Source organism: Camelus ferus, chromosome 16 (assembly GCF_009834535.1).
Source record: "Camelus ferus isolate YT-003-E chromosome 16, BCGSAC_Cfer_1.0, whole genome shotgun sequence".
NCBI classification, from domain to species: domain Eukaryota; kingdom Metazoa; phylum Chordata; class Mammalia; order Artiodactyla; family Camelidae; genus Camelus; species Camelus ferus.
In genome coordinates this window covers 48,404,786-48,424,338 of record NC_045711.1, presented here as the reverse complement: position 1 = coordinate 48,424,338, position 19,553 = coordinate 48,404,786, and the positions used below count along the sequence as shown (strand labels likewise).

Sequence of the window (19,553 nt, the reverse complement as noted above, 5' to 3'; positions counted from 1 at the left end):
CTTCTTGAGGGGGACAACTGCCCCAATTAGGTTGTATTACCGGTCTTTCATGATCTAAGTCAATTGGCAAATTACAGACCCTTGGGCTGAATGTAGTCTGCTGTCTATTGCTGTAAATAAAGTTTTATTTGTAACACACACACACAACCATGCCCATTTGTTACATATTTTCAAAGACTTCTTTTGTAGAAGTCTTTACCCTAGTAAACAGCACTCACATAATATGCCAAGGGTATATTCAGTATAAATTACTAATGAAATTTATAGTATTTAAGAATTGAAAGAAAGATGAAGCATCTAATTCCCTCAATTTAAAAGCAGATAAAAGGCTAAAAGAATTATGAAAGATTTGAAATCCACAATATCTTTTGACTTTAGGCAAGGTGCATGATAGAGGCAAATATTACAATATAAGAAATACTAGACCTAGTTAGACAATGATTTATCCAGTCTAGAATTCTTCTCTCAGTAGCATAAAATCAAGGATTCTTAATCTAAGGGGACTTCAAGGACTCTCTGAGCTCTCTGAAATAACATACAACATTTTAAACATATGCGTATGCAACATTTTAAATGTATGTTTTTGAAGAGTGGATCCGTATGATATTTAAAGAGGTCCTAAAACGTAAGCACTGCAGTAAAGGAATATCTTAGCTTTAGCTAAGACTTCATACAACTTAATAAGAAAACACTGAAACTGCAAAAGATGAGTAGACAAAAGACACAAAGGGATAACTCAAAAAAGAGAAAATTAAGTAAAACTGATAAACATGAGGAAAAACTCAGAATGTAGAATGCAATCCAAAATAATGATAGCATTCATACTTCACCTAACAGATAAGATGACAATCTTTAAAAAAATTAACTCAACGATAGGGAGGATAAAGTGAGATGGGCACTCACTGATGGGACATAAATTATTATCTTTCTAAAAAACAATCTAACATTAAATATGAAAATTCCTTTGACCTAATAATTCTACTTCTAGGAAACTATATTAAGAAATCAATCAAAATGCAAAAATTTATGTACAAAGATGCTCAAGGCGGTGCTATTTTTTTTTAAAACTGGCAACTGCTCAATAAGGACAGGTGAAATAAACTTGGATTCATCTATTTTTATGCACAGTCATTAAAACATGTTAATGATATGGGAAATTGCTTATGACAAGTTATAAAACACTAAATATGCCTTGCTCTCAGTTATATTAAAATAAATATAATACATACATATAGTACTAGAAAGAAATATGCCAAAACTCTAATACAATAGTGATTTTTTATGGATGGTGGTATACTGGGAAGGGGTGGGAGAGAAGTGATTGACATTTTCTTTTTCTTACTCTTCTGTATTTTCAATTTTTCCACAATGGGCATGCATCACATCCATTCATTCATTATTTTATGAATTTAAAAAAAAAAGAACTTAAACAGTACCTGCTAAATTATTTAAAAAGTATAGAATGGCATAGATGAAAGCATGCCCCTCTCCAGAAGCAACCAATTAATATTTTCTTGTGCATCCTTATAGAAACTAACTACACACTGTACAGTTATTTATAATCAGAAAAAATTTAAAAACATTCAGAAATACACCTGGTATACTTAAATCTATTCTCATCTAAATCTCATAAATTTATCTAAATAGTTACATAAACATAATTTCCTTTTATTTTCTTTAAAACTACTTTTACAGACTCAAAAGGTACTACTCCCCTAGTGCTAACATCTTTGAGGCTTTTGAGGTTCTTTAAAGAAGTCCAGCTTAACTTCATCCATTACCTTCCTAATTTTATGTATTCCAATCATATTCTCTCAACACCCCAGTGTGTATTCACAGATGCCATCTCTTCACAGTTGCCCATCTTTAAACCTTCAGATTTATTTTAATAAAAGTAGGCTGGATGTCATATATAGACTACTTCAAACGTAAGTATGGAAACAATGACTAATTTATCCCCCAAACAGAGACAAAAGTTACAAATCCAGGAAAACAAACTACTAAATGACCTGAAGAAGACTATTCTTAGAAATACCTGCTTCGGATTCTAAACTGTGTAAGTACAAAACTGTAAATATATGGATGCATATAAATGAAGGAATGATGTAAAAATGAGAATAACTGACAAATCTGGGTTCTAATTTCCATTATTTTTATTCTAACTTGTGAAAAAAACCATCAAAATATTGGTCGGAGGAGAATCTTACATTGTTTATGTGTTGGCCTTATTAGTTGTTAATCATTAAAATTAGGGTCTGCTGTAACAGTGATTTCTAAAAGTATAAGAATATACTGATGAAGAATGCACATTTGATAAAATAAGCACTGTTCAGCAGAAGAGCACTCTGTTAACACCTTAATCACGGTATGGATTAAGGAAAGAAGCTGGACATTTGTACAACCTGTTAAAAATGCAAACAGGTAAACAAGCTAAGAAAGGAAAATAAGATGTGCCAATCTACACTGTAGAAATATGATTCTTTGCTACTACCTTTGTCTTTCTTGAAATCCAGGGCATCCTGTTTATCTGTGACAATTTCCTTCATGTTAACAACACTTCGGTGGATTAGCTGACGAAGGATTTTGATCTCACGAATGGCTGTGATTGGGAAGCCCTCTTTCTCGTTGTCTAGTCTCACCTTCTTCAGGGCCACTAGCTCTCCTGTCACAACAAATTCAAACTGTTATATTATCAATCGGCATTTGGGGGGGGGGTAATTAGGTTTATTTATTTTCATGAAGGTACTGGGGATTGAACCCAGGACCTTGTGCATGCTAAGCACACACTCTACCACTGAGCTATATCCTCCCTGCTTCAATTAGCATTTTTTGGCCATCACCCAGCCAATATGTGCTCTTGCTCAGAAAGACAGATTTACTTATATCTTAATTTTTTTAAATTAAGTATAGTCGATTTACAATCTTGTAGGAATTTCTGGTGTACAGAAAGGTGATTCAGTTATACATACACATACATATATATATATATATATCCTTTTCATATTCTTTTTCATTATAGGCTATTACAATGTATTGAACTTAGTTCCCTGTGTTATATGAAAGACAAATTTAATGACTACTTTAATGCTATATGCCAGATATTTTTATATCATTTAAAAAAAATCCCCATGTTCCCTTTCTTACCTTTGATTTTTTTAAAGAATTTAAAATTTAATATTCAGTAAGGCCTAAAAATTTTGGATTATTAAAATATACCAATAACTCATCTGCTTCATTTTATCACAAATGACTAACCCTTTACCAAACAAAAAGCAACTTACAGATTGTATTTTTACCCTCTCTTAAATTCCCAGCAAGCTTAATAGAAAACATTTATAATGGACAACAAGAAGGAGGAAGGTTTTTAGACAGTAATAATACTACTACTCTTTTGGAAAATTTTAGTCTATTTAGTAACTCTTGGAGACCAAATTAGAACTCAAAATTTACTTTTGCTAAATTTACTTGAGACATCAGTATTGCTAAATTTTTAACCTTCTGACATCTAGAATTTTGTAGCAATATTTACCTGTGTCTTTATCCTTGGCTTTATATACTTGGCCATAGGTTCCTTCTCCAATAATCCCAATAATGTCAAACTTGTCCACACAGCGTTTCCCCCAGTCGCTTTCTGTTTGTCTCCTTTCTCCATAACGAGGACAACAAATTCTAAAAAAAAAGGCAAAATAAAAATAAAAATTAACAAAAAAATTTTTTAAATTAAGTATATTCAAAGAACAAAACAGAATTATTTTATGATGATTTCCTCTGGCTCCTGAGTCTTTTATCAGTTTCTTTATTAAATAGGCAGGAATCAAATGATATGAAAATAGTCTAAACAGTCTCTCACAATGGCTAGGATAGATTTTTTTTTTATGCTTCAGGAAGACACCAAATAATAATAGATTTGCTGCTTACTTTCTGACCTCTATCGAGCACTGGCTTCCTCAACTATAGATGGGAAAACAATCCCTACATCACAGGGTTACTATGAAAGTAAAACATAAAACTTTGGCAACACTGTGTGCTCAATAAATGGCAACTATTTTTATTACTAAAAGAAGAATGCTAACAATCAGAAGATCAAACACAGATTCTACTTCTTTTGTGGCATGGCAACTTATATAGTTTAGGGGGAAAAGAATCCCACATCTACTAATTTTTCATTAATGTGTACACGGTTGACACACTCTGAATGAAAGGTTTTTTTCCTTTCTTTAATACTCTTAGTTATAGACTCAAAAGATACAATGGGATCAATGTTTATGGTATACTTGGATTTGGGAAATTACTGCTTTTCTAAAAAACACAGCAAGATATCTGTGGGTGCAGATGAAAGGCTTTTATTCACTAAAATAAAATAAGATATACATTAGGCCCAATCTTTGATCCTACTGGTATAGGTTGCAGAAGTCTGAGATTTAGTCCCAACGGTAAGGAAGAAAACTGTAATTAAGGATTGGTCCCTCCAAAAACTCACTTTGGTCTCTTTTTATATGGTTGCTGAGGTGGTGTGATTGCCTTTGGTTCAGGAGAGTCTGGGGGAGATGGATCCCCACCAGGGAGCTCTGGAGGGAGAGGGAGGTCTGTGAGTAGGTGACGTGGCCTTTGTTCCTTCTCTTTCTTTACAGGTTTTGAAGGTAGAGTTTCTTTTGGGCTAAACAATAGAGGAAGAAAAGAAAAAGATGACAATTATTTAAACAATATGCAAATAAAACTTCAAAGATTATAATGTCTGGCCATTAAAAGAATGCAAAGATTTTACTTTTTAGGGAAAAAAAACAGTAATACAACGTAAAGAAACAAAGTTTATCACAATTAAAGACACCTGGATTTTGCAAAAAGAAATCTATAGTATATTGAAAAAACTAATAAAAAATTGGCGATACTATTTGTAGATCCTTTAACAAACTCTTTCTTAAATGTCCTTCCTAAAACTCTATTTGGATTTTTATTGAGATGAAATAACACAAGAAGTAATTATCTTAAATTTGCAAAGCACCACTGCAACTCATGGAGTCACCAAACCTACTCTATATTTTAACCAGCAAAGATTTAAATAATGATCAAAAGCCCAACAATGTAATACTACTATACTACTATATAGATGTGGAGAGAACCTAGAAAAAGCAATAGTATTTTAAAGTGTTTTGTAAGAAATACAGCTAAGCTGGAAATTAAAATTAGTGAAAAATACACTAAATTATTCCATTGGTTTGGAAGCAAAAGGCAATCATATCTGACCAGCCAAAATGGATAAATAACCCTCAATCTAAAAATCTAAGGAGAAAGTCCAAGAGACTATTTCAGAATCATCAAAGCACTGGTAGCAGAAGGCCTCTCACAATAATCAACAAATTATAATAGTCAGTGGGAGAAACAGAAGGATGGCTTTTCTGGAATAGATCAGAAAATTCAGTTTTCAGATCTAATTTTTTAACCACTTCTATTTATGAGTAAAGGAAGGACTTTGTGCCATGCACGTCCTCAAAAAAGAGAGTACAGCATACTAATTCGTGCCTACAAATAAAACCATGTTAGATAGTCCTGTATTCCATCATAGTATCAGAAGGTTAAAAGGTCTTAGAATCCTAAGCACAGTAGGAATCTCTTCTATTTTTCTGATAAGTGGCTATAAAAAAATTTATGTTCTTTCATGAATACTTCCACAGAACCATAAAGAACAGATCTATCTCTTGCAACGAATCTTTTTAAAGCATACTGCTGCCCTTTGTGTGTGAAACAATCTCAAAAGCTACTACTTCCTACCAACTTTCATCATTTTAATCTCTTACATCAGACAGAACAACAGAATCTAGTTTGTACCATATCAACCAGAACTGGGATAGTCAACGGAGTACAAAATGATTATCTGAAAGTTTCTATTAAATTACTGATAGAGATAAACACACAACATTATTTTAATTTGCACTAATATTTTTCTACCCTGGGAACAAAGCCTCTTACCAGAAAACTCTTGAGTCAGGATACAACATAAATTTTTTAAATTTCCCCAAGTTTTAAGACATTCAGGGAAAGAAAATGCCTAATTTTTCAACTACTGTCAAAATATTCTTCATAAATTTAAATTCCTCATGATTCAGAAACAGATTACTTCTTGGTGTCACTAGAATTAAATTATCTGAATTCTTTCACCATCATTTCATGTAAGTTCAGTCTGTTTTATATTTAGGTTTTGTTTTCTCCAAAATTTACTTTATGGTTTCAAATATTGTTTACTACTGTGAAAATGTACATTGCTTCTGAAAAATTTTTAGCATGTTTATTTCAAGAAAGAATGAGTGTTTGATAGGATACATACTACCTCTTCAGGGCACACAAGTTAAATAGGTCAAATCCTGTTTCAAAAATGAATGAATAAATGAGTAAATAAATAAATAAACCCTGTTTCAACAAATTCCAAATATACCAAAACCCCTGGAATAAATAAAATAAAACTGCAACGCTTAACAACATTATGGTCTTTAGCCTTTAGGGTAGGGCACTCACTAAAATAAAACTCTACATAGTTCTGAGGACATGTGGTAGATACAGAGAGGGCCTAATATAGGGAAGCAGATACTCAACATTGAGTCAGTATCAGTGCTGATCTATATCAATATTTCATGGTTCTCCATTTATACCTGTAGATGGGTTCACATATGGTGAGAAGGTTCCATAATACTTGCATATAATTTTTTTTAAAAAGGTTGCCAAGCTCCATGACTGTTCAAATTTTAGAACCTGGATAGTCTCTTGGAATTTATGATAATGGGATTTAATCTGTGGGTACAATGTAAACACTTCTAATAAAAAGTCTTTTTTGTTAAAGAGTATGAATTTACATCTGAACTATTCAAAATTAAAATTAACTCTTTGAAATTTCAAAATTTAAAGTTAACTAAATATGATCATTTATCTCCTTCAAGCAGTTTTAAAAAGTGATTTATTTTTATAAACTTCTATTAAAAATTTGAGTTGAATACATTAAAAATATTCTATAAGCATTCTAATAGAAAACAAGCATTCTATTAGCAAAATCCAAATGTTTACACAGGTCTTTTCCTTAGTACAAGAGCACAGTACTTTAAAAATATAGCCTTTAAGAATAATGTAGATTTGGGGGTAGGGAGTATAGCTCAGTGGTAGAGCACATGCTTGACCTATACAAGGTTCTGGGTTCAATCCCCAGTGCCTCTGTTAGGAGGAAAAACAAACCAAAACAAAAAAAGAACAATGTAGACTCTACTGAAGTCTGATAAACTCCAAATGAACAAGGATATCAAAAAAAAAAAAAAAAAAGAAGATTCAAAAAGCCCTATGTAGTTAATTAAAAATTTAAAGAAGTGTACACAGATGATCTCCTTAAAAGCAACAGATCACCATGAATAGCTGTGTTCACAAAGAATGTTCTATCAAAGTGGATGTCCAGCAGCCTTTACTTCTTTTTATTTTTTATTTATTTATTTTTTTAGCCTTTGCTTCTTGAAACTAAGAATTACAGGCCATGAATCAGAAAGATTTTTTCAATACTAGTTAAATTTACTCCTACATTTGATACCTGGGTTAATACTCTTGCCCAATATATATGTTTGAAAGAAAAGTTTCATTGTTTTCCCAAAAGGACAAATCCTCTAATACAAGCTTTATGCCATGAATATGCCAAATGATTTCTTAACTACATGCCTGGTGTCATTTCACACAAGCCCTGATCCTGGCTCCTTCAGCAGTTTTACTTATTCAAATAATCAACATCTAATGATTGCATTCTGTGTTCTATGTTCAAAGCACTGTAGGCAATAAAAAGATGTATAAGTTATATTGTTAAACTTTAAGTTGCTGCAGCCTCACATGAAAGATACAGAGAGGAATATGAGTCCCATGTACAACTTTCAGATTTCTTCCTAAAAAGTTTTCTTACATAAAATTATGAAATTATTTTTCATGTGAAAGGTTAAGTACAGCTAGGACATGGATAGGGTGGCACCAAATAAAGACAAAAACAAAAAAAATCTTGAATTTTAAATTAGTACATAGTGAAAAAATAAAATTGATAGTGGAAGAAATCTTACTTCCATTTTTCTACCTTTAATAATTTACTTATGCTGTATGTGGAAAACTGGTATTAATGATATATTAAAATATAATTATATTGGACTACTAAATAGTCATACTTCTGGAATCAGAATTGATACATAACAAAGTTTTTCTCACTTCATTCTCTCTCTCTTACACATTGTTAAAGATAGCTACACATACTCAAATAAGCACTGTATGGTCTTACTTTACCCTTTAGCCCCAGTGTGAAAGATAGAAATCCCTATATGCCCTCCATCAATATCGTTTCACCTCTGGAAATCTGCATGCTGACACATGGTAGGTAGGTCCAACAGCTATTTGGTTACCCAAGTAAACTTTCCAAAATGGAGATTCTTATCCATGCTGATACTGTTCTAGCCACTACATAAACTAGTATTTAAACAAGGTTCCTGTGGATAGATAGTGGCCTATGTTTCCTTTGCATGATACTCAACTACTTTCTTTTCCAACAAAAACTTTAAAAATACATAGCTTGTATCTATGAGAAGTATACTGTGTACCTCAAACAAATTTTTCTACATAAATTTCAGGTTCTGTTCTTCTCCTTTGTAGTTCTCAGGATGTGGCAGAATTCATACATACCTATTAACATTAGAAAGAGCATGTGGAATTTTTCTCTAAAATCAGATTTACCATTATGAATAATAATGGAGCCATTCTTTTACATAATCTTTCCTCTCACTGATTATACTTGCACCTTCTTAAAAAGCACAGAGGGTAGTCTGAAAAATATAGACCTAAAGGGCTGAAATGTATCACCATTCAAACTACTGATGTCACTTGGAAAGTAATGGAGGCTTGGGAATTGGTCTGGGATGCAAGATCCACGTACTTATTTTTATGCTTACAGTGAAAGTTCGTTGCAAAAAATGAAACTCATATCCCAGAGAACAAGAGGGCAGGGTCTTCACAGAAAAAACAGTAACACAAAGACTGTCATGGCATACGTCACTGTTAAATCATATTTGTTTGGTGGTACTTGCCTAGATAGCCCTACCAAGAAATTAAACAAATGTATTTCTTAATGCCTCCCATGAAATCAGATTCATGCTTCATAATCATGTCAGTTCTCAATACTCAGAGGACTCATTAAAATTAGAGCTTTTCCCATCACCCTATTGTGAATTTATATTCTAATTAGCAAAGATTCTACATATTGTCCTTTTGCTTCTTACAGGATAATTAAATTTTTTTTAAAGCAGCACTTTTCCTGATCAGGAGGGAAAAAAAAAAAAACAGCTGTAAAAGACATTTTTGGGAATACTGAGGATATTTAATATTATTATTATTATTATTATTATTATTGATATGCTAGTTATATTATTAAATGAAAGGTAGTTTTTTTAGGGTGATAAAGTTGTGATTATATAGGAAAATGTTCTTGTTAGGAGAGGCACATAAAGTATTCAGAAGTGTCATGATATCTACAGTTAAAACAAATGTGGCAAAAAGTTAACAACTGGTGAATCTAAGTGAAGAGTATAAGAGTGTTAATTATAATCTTTTGATTTTTCTACAGCTATTTAATGTTAAATTTTTCAATACAAAAATTTAGGGGGAAAACACTTGATTTTTTAAAATCTGAATCAAAATTATCAGTAAATACACCTATGAGAAAAAGGGTTACTGGCCCTCAAATTGTAATTCTCTTTTCCTAGTAATGTCATACATAAGGACTTTTCCACTGAAAACCAAACATCAGAGGCATTTCCTATTCATAACAGCATTCTAAACAGCCATGCATTAGAGCAATTTTGACGAAGTTTGAGAACAGAAAATACATTACACTTAGATCAAGAGAGTTAAATTTTTCCAGTTAACGATGTGACTTACCTATCCATGTCATCGTCTTCCGGTAATAAGGGTGGGAGGGGCAGAGGAGGCAACGTTGAAGTTTTTAAGTGTGGAATAGCAGCTGTTACAGATACTTGAGTCTTCACAGAAACCTGTACAGGGGGCTGAGAATTTGCCTGAGAGGACAGAGTAGATGTCCTTGGATGAGTAGAAGGGGGCAAAGTTGAAGTACTAGAAGCAAGAACCTGACCAAATGCTGGTTGGGGAGGAGGCAGAGGTGGTTGCTGTGGAATAGCTGGTAGTGGAGGCAAAGGCGGCAAGGGGGGTGTCTGAGGTGGAGGGGAAGTAGTTGGTAAAGGAGGTGGAGAAGTAACTGTGGGGAGAGGTGGAAGAATCTCCTTTTCTGATGTCTCTGTCTCTTTTGGAGGAACAATCTCCTCTTTCAGTGCTATTGGTTTACAGTCTCTTGTTCCCTGTACTTTCAAATCCTTAAGAACAGGATGCTTCTCAGAGTTCTCATCCAACTTTACTTTCCCTGTATCTAAAGAATTTTTGACCTCTGTGTTAAGATGTGTTACATTCACCATTTCAGTATCTGGGGCAGATTTTTCCAATTTTACACCTCTGGGTAACTTTTTAGACTCCAAGCCTGAATCCTTAGCCTCTACTGAACTGTTCTCTTTTCTAGGCAAAAATATAGGTGACCCCTTGGATTCCTTTCCATCCATTTTTGCTGCAGCAGCAGCAGCTGCTCTTTCCTTCTTTTTCCTACTGAGTTCAGCTCCCAAACTGGAGTTCAATGGAAGCCTGACAGGTGAGATACTGGAATGTCGACTGCGTGACCCGGATCTCTTCTTTTTACTATGAGAAGATGAGTGTCTTGAATATGTGGGACTTCTACTTCTAGACTTCATGGATTTTCTACTGGAAAAAAAAATAAAAGCAGTTTAAAATGGATAGACTACAGCAACATGGAAGAAAACAGATTAGTTAAACAAACTATGGAGAACTGTAACTTAAAAAAGACCCACTTTGAGTAATTAAGCAATTTTAAAAATAGATTAGGTACCATCAAATTATAATAATAATACATCAATATTGGTTCATTAATCATAACAAATGTACCATGTAACAAATGTAAGATGTTAATAACAGGGAAAACTGAGTGGGGGACATAAAACAATTCTTTGACCTTTATAATTTTTCTGTAAATTTAAAACTGTTTTTTACTTAATAGATTAGAAAGAAATAACTCCTCCATGGCAACATATTTCAATCATATAACACTAAAAAATTATCCACTACTTATTCTCTGAAGGAAGATGGATGCATATGTTTTTTTTCATGAAAATACTCATATTCATGATTACCTTTAGATTTTTGGTTTAAATATTTGATAAAGTGAAAACATAATTTTAAAAAGTCATACTTAATGCTAAAGGTGGGTTATATCAATTAGGAAGTTAAAAGTAACTAGCATGCTTCACCAAAACCTGATTTTTTAAAACTCGCTATTTAGCTGACAAATCCCAGTAAAAAATTTTGTTCTTCGTATCCTCAGTTTATAACTAAGTTGTGCCTATTAAACAAACCCTCAAGACACAAGAGTTAGGATTATAAACTAGATAAACTGGAGAAACTGTCTTAACAAAATAATTTAGTAGAAGTTCTCAAAACTATGATGGCTTCTGGTACTTTCCAATATAAAATAATTTCCAATCAACTTTCTAGGAACTCATAAAGCAAGGTATTATTGTATGTTCAATTTATTTTCTTCATTATTAAGGAAGGACTGGGAAGTAAAATCCAGGAATCTATAAGGCAGATTATTCTAAATTGAAACCCAAACCCTCATTCGTTTTGCTTTTTAATAAAGCCTAACATGCTCAGGCCTCAATTTTAGGGGGAAAAAAAAAACATTAGCACAAAAAACGTAACAGGACATAAAACATAATTTGCCCAGTAGTCTAAAACAAATTGCTCCCATTCCACACCTTCAGTATCCCCCTTTACCTTTGATCATTGGTAAGACTGATGTGATTCTCAAAACATTTCAAAACAAACAGCAGATACATGGTAAGGGAAACAACTCACATGTTATTTTTCTTAAACCTATAATGCTTTTTGGAAATTTGCCTTCAAAAAGCTAGTTAAAATATAAAGTCATCTTTGGCATCAGAGTACTCAAAATAACATACATATGAACATCAGGATATAAAACACTAAAGTTAGTTAAGTGGATTTACCAATTATCCACTTACCCTTAAGAAAACTAATATTTCTCTTATAAATAATTGCCCGAAACAAATTTTCCATGATTGAATTATAGGCTGGGATAAAACTAACATCTCTATCTCAGGAAAACACTAGGTAATGTCAGAGACCATGCTCTACAAACCACTGTTTCTTTCATCTTTTCAGCATGACTAAATCTTCCTAAGGAACTCTGCTGTAAATCCTTCAACTTCTGAACAGAAGCCTACTGTTAACAGGACATTTGGATGGCCATATATTTAAGGTATTTTTAGTTATACAAATGTTACATTTGAGGTTCAGATCCAGTTTTCAAGGAAAAAAGGGGGGAATGGGGACAACAAATATGCAAATGTAGGCAACAATAAAAACATTTGTCTTAAAAAACAAACATATTTTTTCCTTGAATTATGTTAGGTTCCAGCCATTTGAAAAGAAACTGCTGCTGTTAATCACTACAAATTGGTGGATGCAAAGACCTTGTATTTCTGCCAATCCATTTTCAGTCTTTTGAAATGGTATCTCTTGTTTAATTTGGACTGTCTCAAGGAAAACAGAGAATACCATCAAAGGGATCTGTATGTTCCTCTACTCTGACTCTTAAAGAAATTTCTGTATTTATTGTTTGGAATTTCAACGAATGAGAAAAAATATATAATGCACACATACAAACATATAATGCTATCTACAAGCCAACTAAAAATGTGCATGTGACTACAGGATTATTATGTAGGGTTTATATTTCTGTCCTATACTATCTTACTGTGTCTCCAACTCTATCTTGATTTATTTTTACCATTACTGCACTAGTTTCAATTAAGTGAGTAGAGGAAGAGAGAACTCAAGATATGAATTCAAAAGGAATCACTGCAAAGCTGCAATTTTTACTGAAACTCCTTTTTAGTGTTTTAGCCTCAATGCAATTCTGTATTCCCAAACCTCATTAAAATAAAAATTCTCTGAACAGCCTTAATGAAACTACTCCTTCAAGAAAACAAATATTCTGAGAATATTTCTTAGGCTTCCTTAAAAAAAAAAAAAACTAAACACTTTTACAAATGGTACACTTAAGACATACATTTCACTGTATATAAATATTACCCATCATCCCTCCAAAAAAAAAAGTGAACTCTAGCTAATGGAATACATGCTAAACTGTTTCTCATAAAGTCTACTGATGTCTGCAACTTTGAGGTAAATCAAAACAAATGAAAAGATGCCTTGACAGAGAGAGATGGACAGAGTAGATAAAATATATAGCAAATATTAACTGCAGAATCTAGGTGGTACATAAATGGGTCCTCACTACCATTCGTTCAACTCTTTTGTGTTTGAAAAATTGAATAAAATGGAGGGAAAAAAACTAAGAACTTCAGACTCTGACAGCTAGGAACTCTTGCAGCTTGATGAATTCAAACTAGTTTATGAATAATTTAAGTCAACAAAAACTACTCACACTGACATGTAAAAGACATGCATGGATTTTTCAAATTAGCATAATTTCTCTACTAGTGTTCAACAACATTTTCCTCATTCATAGACAGAATTTACTGACTGGTCCCAGGTATCAGGCACTGTGCCATGCATTTTACATTTACTAACTAATTAATCCTTACAACAACTCTAGAAGTAGGTAGTTATTATTCCCATTTTACACATAAAGAGACTCAGGCATGGAGAAATTAAATTATTTGCCAAAGGTCACGAAGCAAGATTAGGATTCTACTTAGACATAACTCCAAAGCCCATGTTCTGCTTTTGTGGAAAATGGTGAGTCTACAAAGAGGGAAGTACATCTCATCACCTAGGAACAAGAACAATTTTCAGTAGACAATTGACTCCAACAATTACATTTAAAACTAACATGTCTGTCTCACAAAAATATCATGGTAAAGGTATATTACCATTTTTTAAGAGAAAGATTTTGAAAATTGCCCATGGTCACAAGATAGGTCAATGGTGATGCTGTAAAGCAAATCAAACTATCCTTGGAACCAATTTCTGCTAGGCTATACCATCAAAAGGAAAAAGAACTAATGAGTTGGATTTCCACTAGAAACATCAGGTGAAAGGAGTCTTTTTTAAGTGATTAAGAAATTGTCAATTAGGAAATAAACTTACAGGTTTGGGAGACTCAGTGGGCAGCACAAATAGCAGATGACTTACGCAAATAGCCTTGAGATAATGCAAACTAAAATTTGTAATTTCTTACATCTCCAATCAGGTCGAATGAAGTAAGTTTAAAGCATTAATACCAAAGTGAGTTTTAAAAATTTAAGACAAAGCAATGAAAATAGCCAGATAAGTTCTGGGAACCAGGGTATGTATCAACTCTACATACTCAGTAAGCAGAAGCCTATGATTTTTCTCACACAAGAACTTACAAAGGAAGATTCTACCACTGGAAGTACCTACCTTTATCAAGTTTTAGGCACATGAACTCTCCACTTCTGGAATTCTGGGTTAAGAGGAGACCAGACTCACCTACATGATGACTAACCAATAGCAAAGTGTTCTAGTCAATCACGAGTACTTGGGGCTTTAAGAAAACGGTAACAGGTCTAATTGCCAGTTCCATAACCCATCTTAAGAAATAAAAGATTGTCAGTCAAATAGCTCACCTGGGGAGCGGACTCCGGCTCAGAGACCGCTTGCTCAGGAAAGGGCTGCTGGACCGCCTTCGGCCATAAGGACTGGGGGATCTCCCACTGTAGGAGCCACTCCTTTCATAGCTGGATGAACGTCGCCGGCTGTAGGGACTCACCGACCTCTGTCGTCTACTGTAGGGACTGGGTGACCGGGTGCTGGACTGGTAGGCCGAAGGCTCCTTGTAAGGGGGGCTGATTGACTGCCTTCTTGAGGTACTCCCAGGGCTCTTTTTGTAGGAGTCATAATTGCTAGAGGTGTGCGATCTTGGGGGACTAAGCTCATAATCTTGGCCATAAGAAGCTCCTGAGGGGCTATCATCTTGCTTAGGGCTGTCCGACCATTTCCGGTGGGGACTCCTGGATCTCCGTTTGGGGCTGTCCACTGTTTTGTAACTTTTGGGTGTTTCCCTTTTCCGATGACTTTTACTCCGATCTTTGTGCCCAGACTTCAACTCGCGTTCTTTCCGGATCTTCTCCTTATGGAGTTTGGATGATCTGGACTCCTTGTTGCTGCTGCTTTTGGATATCTGCGCCTTCCCATAGTCGTCATTCTCCTCATTGGAACGCTTTGAACTTCCTGAGATCCTATCCTTCATTGATCCCGACTTGCTGGAGGCTTCCAGGTTTTTTCCTTTTTCCGACTGTTTAGTTTTTAGTAAGTCCCGGGAACGTCTGTGCTGGTGGTGGCGATGTTTGTGCAGGCGGTCACTCCGATCAGTTCCACGACGTTCATCGTTCTCCCTCCGGTCTAGTTTGAAGGCCATGTCGTCAGAGAAGGTATCAGAATCAGAGCTAATGTCATCATACTCCACCAAAGGTTTGATAATTGTACCCAAAGGTGCTGCTTCGGGGGTCACCAAGCCCATGTCTTTGGAGTGCTTGGACTTATGCCGCTTGTGCTTCGACACCAAGCGGTGACGCTCTCTGCTGTTGGAGCTGCCACCTCCCGATGACGGCTGCAAAGTTCCAGAAGCTCCTCCACTCCCGTCCTTCTTGCCCCCATGTCTCTCTGGATTGGGCATTCCCTTACCCCTGGCCTCAAAAAGGGGAAAAAGTTCCCCAGCACTCCAAAAAGTCACCCCCACCCTCCCCCCCAACCCCAACCCCACGCCTACCAAATCGCCCCTTCAAGGGGGTGGGGAGGGAAGGGACGATAGCCCAGGCTCCTCCTCCCTCCCGACTCCTCAGCACCCTCCTACATGAGGTTGGGGGGGAGGGGGGTGAAGGAGCCAGGGAAGAAATGAGAGTTCCTCAGCAATGGAGTTGCGAGACAACGGGTAGCCGCTCAAGTCAGTTTCCCCTCCTCCCCCAGACGAGACAATCCTCAGGCCCAAGCGCCGGGGAGGTCGAGGAAGTAGGAAGCCAACGGCCCGGTGCTGAGGGGCCGACTCCGGCTCCGGGGCCCTGTGAGGACTGCGCGGGCCCTTCCCCTACCCGATAGCCCGGCTTGGGGCGGCTTCCTGTCGCTGGGGTCCCGCGGCCTAGGTGCCTCACGCCCCCTTTGTCCCTCGCTCCTGAGGGAGCCCCTTTTCTAGCTTCCGCCTCACCTCAACACCTCACACACTCGCTCCCTCACACAGACTCACAGTCACACACTAGGTTAAACCGAAACGGCACTTAGAAGGGGGGGAGGGGGTAATCCCAGGAAATATCGCAAGAATCTGCTGGATTCTCGCGGTATCTTGTGCTTCCCTTTCACCTCTCGCCGCTGTTTGCTCAAACAACGCGAGAGCAGGTCCCGAGCAAGAAACGCCAGATTCTCGCGATAAGATCCTGGCTCCCCATTTGAGCAAAGCCTTATTGAAACGGAGCTAACAGGAATTTTTTTAATTTAAAACTTTACTGATAGATCATTGAACAAATATATATTCCCAAACTCTGGCGCAAACTAATTTTTGCATACTTTTTAACAAGTTTAATTACCTGGGTGAAAATATGGTCAACAGGACAAAGGGCTAATGTGGAGACATTTCAACAAAAGTCCCTAGATATTAACAACCTTTCCCACTTACATAGCGTATACTACGTGCATTATCTCTAATTCTCTTGCTGCCTGCAGAACACGATTTCCTGATCCCTATTTTTACAGCTAAGGAAACTCAGACTTCGTTACGAAACTTATTTAGGGTAACAAAGCTAGTCCATCAAGGGCCAAAGATTCAAATTCATGTCTGACACTAAAGTACAAACTCAAAAAGAGAAGAACAAAAACAAAATAAAATAAAGAAAAAAAAAAAAAAAACTAAAATACAAGCTCTTTCGTTGTGTGGCACTCTTTCCGCTCTGCTTAAACTCTTAAGACCTTGAAAGCTCATCACCTCTTGAAATCATCTCAAGGATCTTCTGGAATCATTTAGCCTTTTATCTTCACACAGAAGATTATAATCATGAACAAGCAAAGCATAATATTCATGAGCAAGAAAAAGTACCTTACACTGCCTCTTACTTTTTCTTTTTTGAAATTCCTTGGCACACACTCCATCTTCACTCTGAAATAAGTTTATGTTTGTGAGGAGACCAAGGCATAAAGAATCAGTGACTTGTCCAAGCTTCCTCATTCTTTTCATCAATAAACATATATCTGTGGCTTCAATAAATATGAATCTGTGACTTGAAGGTTCTTTTCTGTGTAACAGTGTCCACTTGAGGGCCTCAAGTAGGATATAGGCAAGATATTCGTATCACAAGATAAAAGGTGGTAAATGTCATAAGAATGATACAGAGCAGTGTGGAGACTGAAAAGGAGTTTAGGAATGTTAAGAGAAAGCGTTTATAAAAGACTTTCGAATTTGGCTAGGAAGAGTGGATAAGATTTGTATATGCAAAGATGGGAAGAGCAGCCAGTAAATAAGGAGTTTTTTAAAAAAAAACATTCTGAGTGAAGGCAGAAAAATCACTTTCAAAATCACTCCCTGAAGATGGAGTGGGTATAGCTCAGTGGTAGAGCATGCCTGAGGCCCTGGGTTCCATCCCCAGTACCTCAACTTGAAAAAACAAAAACAAAAACAAAAAAAAACTCCCCCTGAAAATGTTCTTGTGCTTTGGGTCCCATGGGTACCCAAAAAAGTCTTCCACCTAAATGTTTGAGTCCATACATCTTGATTAAAAATGAAACAGACCAAGTTTTTCATGACAAAAAAGACCAAAGTTTTTCATGACAACTTTTAAATCATCTGTAGAAGCAAAAATAATACTATCAAGAAAAAAAAGGAAAGAGGATAGAACTAAGTACTGGAACTCAAGTGTGGTAACTCCTCATTTTCATTGCTGCCAGAAGGCCTGGATTAAAGGTCTCCCCAGTGTCTGACATGATGGCAGATGGCATGAGACTTAATGGGCCAATTAGATGAAGTGACTGACCCATCTTATTAAACATTGGCATGAGTTCAGCAAAATTATTCTGATTTTTTTGTATCTATTATTTTTCTATTATTATTATTTTTCTGTTAGATCAAGATTTTGACCCATGAGGCACCCACACCCACAATAAAATGGAAAAGTGGGGGATGAATTATGATGATGTGTCAAACAAAATCTTGAAGAATAAAATTCATCATCCAAATTAATCCAGCATCATTCCAGCAGCAGAAATTTATCTGTTTGTTGCCTACTGAGGCAGACTAGAGACCCCTAATGAATGACTGAATGAGCTTTCTACTGAATTTTTATATCTTATAATTTCTACAGCACATTTCAGTTTTCCACAGAACTCTTTTAAGCCTATCAATAAATACCAGCTGAACAAATAAATAACCTGATAAAGTGGGTTATATAAAGGATGGATATTATTATATGCAACTAAAGGCTGAAACTGACACTCAGGAGTCAGAGCACATTTACTCTAGTAGTAAATACCAGGGGCAGGGACAGCTCTTTCTTTAATCCTAAACCAGTTACTCCTGTTGCACTGCACTTTCTCTTTTTGGTGGATAAAATTCTACTCTAAAGTCAAGTATATCTCAATAAAGCTGGGAAAAATTCTATTCTAGGAAATCTCAGATTGCGTCTAAATTTTTAAATACAAAATCGACTGTAAACTGCTGGGATTAGTCCAACAACTGATGAGAGCTGTGCCTTTGTAAAATAAGGGTTGCTTAACTCTACAGAAAAACTTTGAACTCAGAAATTCCAGGACTGCATGATTTGCTTTATTTGCATGACCTCCCAGGGCAGGGAGTCAGGGCAACTCTGGGAAGCCCTAGGTGATCAGTCAGGAGATGACTATAGTTTCCCTGTAAATGCCCCCCAAAGCAAGTCAGAAAGCTTCTCTTTAGGCTGTACACACACACAAAAATATTTAATTAAAGTTATAATAACTTCCCCCACTGCCAAATCCAGTTTGTTAGTTTAGATTTTAGGTTTAAAGAGTCCTCTAAACTCTCCCCCAAAGCTTGGTCATTTAATATTTGCCCTCATCCCCTCCTTGCCACGTATGAAGATTACTTTTATGTGTACCTCGAATGTTTTTCTCATTTAATGACATGCTTCTCATATCTTTACTTTTAGCATACAAATTTTTCAATGTCATTTCATTTGCATTTTCAAATGAGAGGTAATAACTTATTCTATTCTGTGACCAAAATTTGGTAAAGTTTAGTTAATTTTCAAGCTTTATAAGGTTTAACATTTCCTAGCTACACTTAGTACAGACATTATCATTTATTTGCAGAGAACGCCCATGAGGAAATGTACATCTGTATCCAACAGTGATATTGGGGCATAAGAATAAATTAACAAAAAATTCTGGAGTGCTTACAA

General features: G+C 35.6%; 1 protein-coding gene across 10 annotated transcripts in view; it reads right to left on the bottom strand.

The window, feature by feature from the left end:
* CDK12 (cyclin dependent kinase 12) overlaps positions 1 to 16,503 on the bottom strand; it is a 66,776-nt gene extending 50,273 nt beyond the window's left edge. For 6 of the 10 annotated variants that reach the window (XM_032457916.1, XM_032457919.1, XM_032457914.1 and 3 more), the window contains exons 1-5: positions 14,769 to 16,503; positions 9,934 to 10,818; positions 4,481 to 4,657; positions 3,530 to 3,669; positions 2,492 to 2,662 (exon numbers count right to left, since the gene is read on the bottom strand). In XM_032457916.1, coding sequence (XP_032313807.1) covers positions 2,492 to 2,662; positions 3,530 to 3,669; positions 4,481 to 4,657; positions 9,934 to 10,818; positions 14,769 to 15,817 — 2,422 coding nt within the window. In that variant the 5' untranslated portion in view covers positions 15,818 to 16,503. The remainder of the gene's footprint in view (positions 1 to 2,491; positions 2,663 to 3,529; positions 3,670 to 4,480; positions 4,658 to 9,933; positions 10,819 to 14,768) is intronic. The other 4 variants (XM_006176361.2, XM_014552070.2, XM_032457920.1 and 1 more) reach the window with 4 other exon arrangements.
* Between the last annotated feature and the right edge of the window lie 3,050 nt (positions 16,504 to 19,553).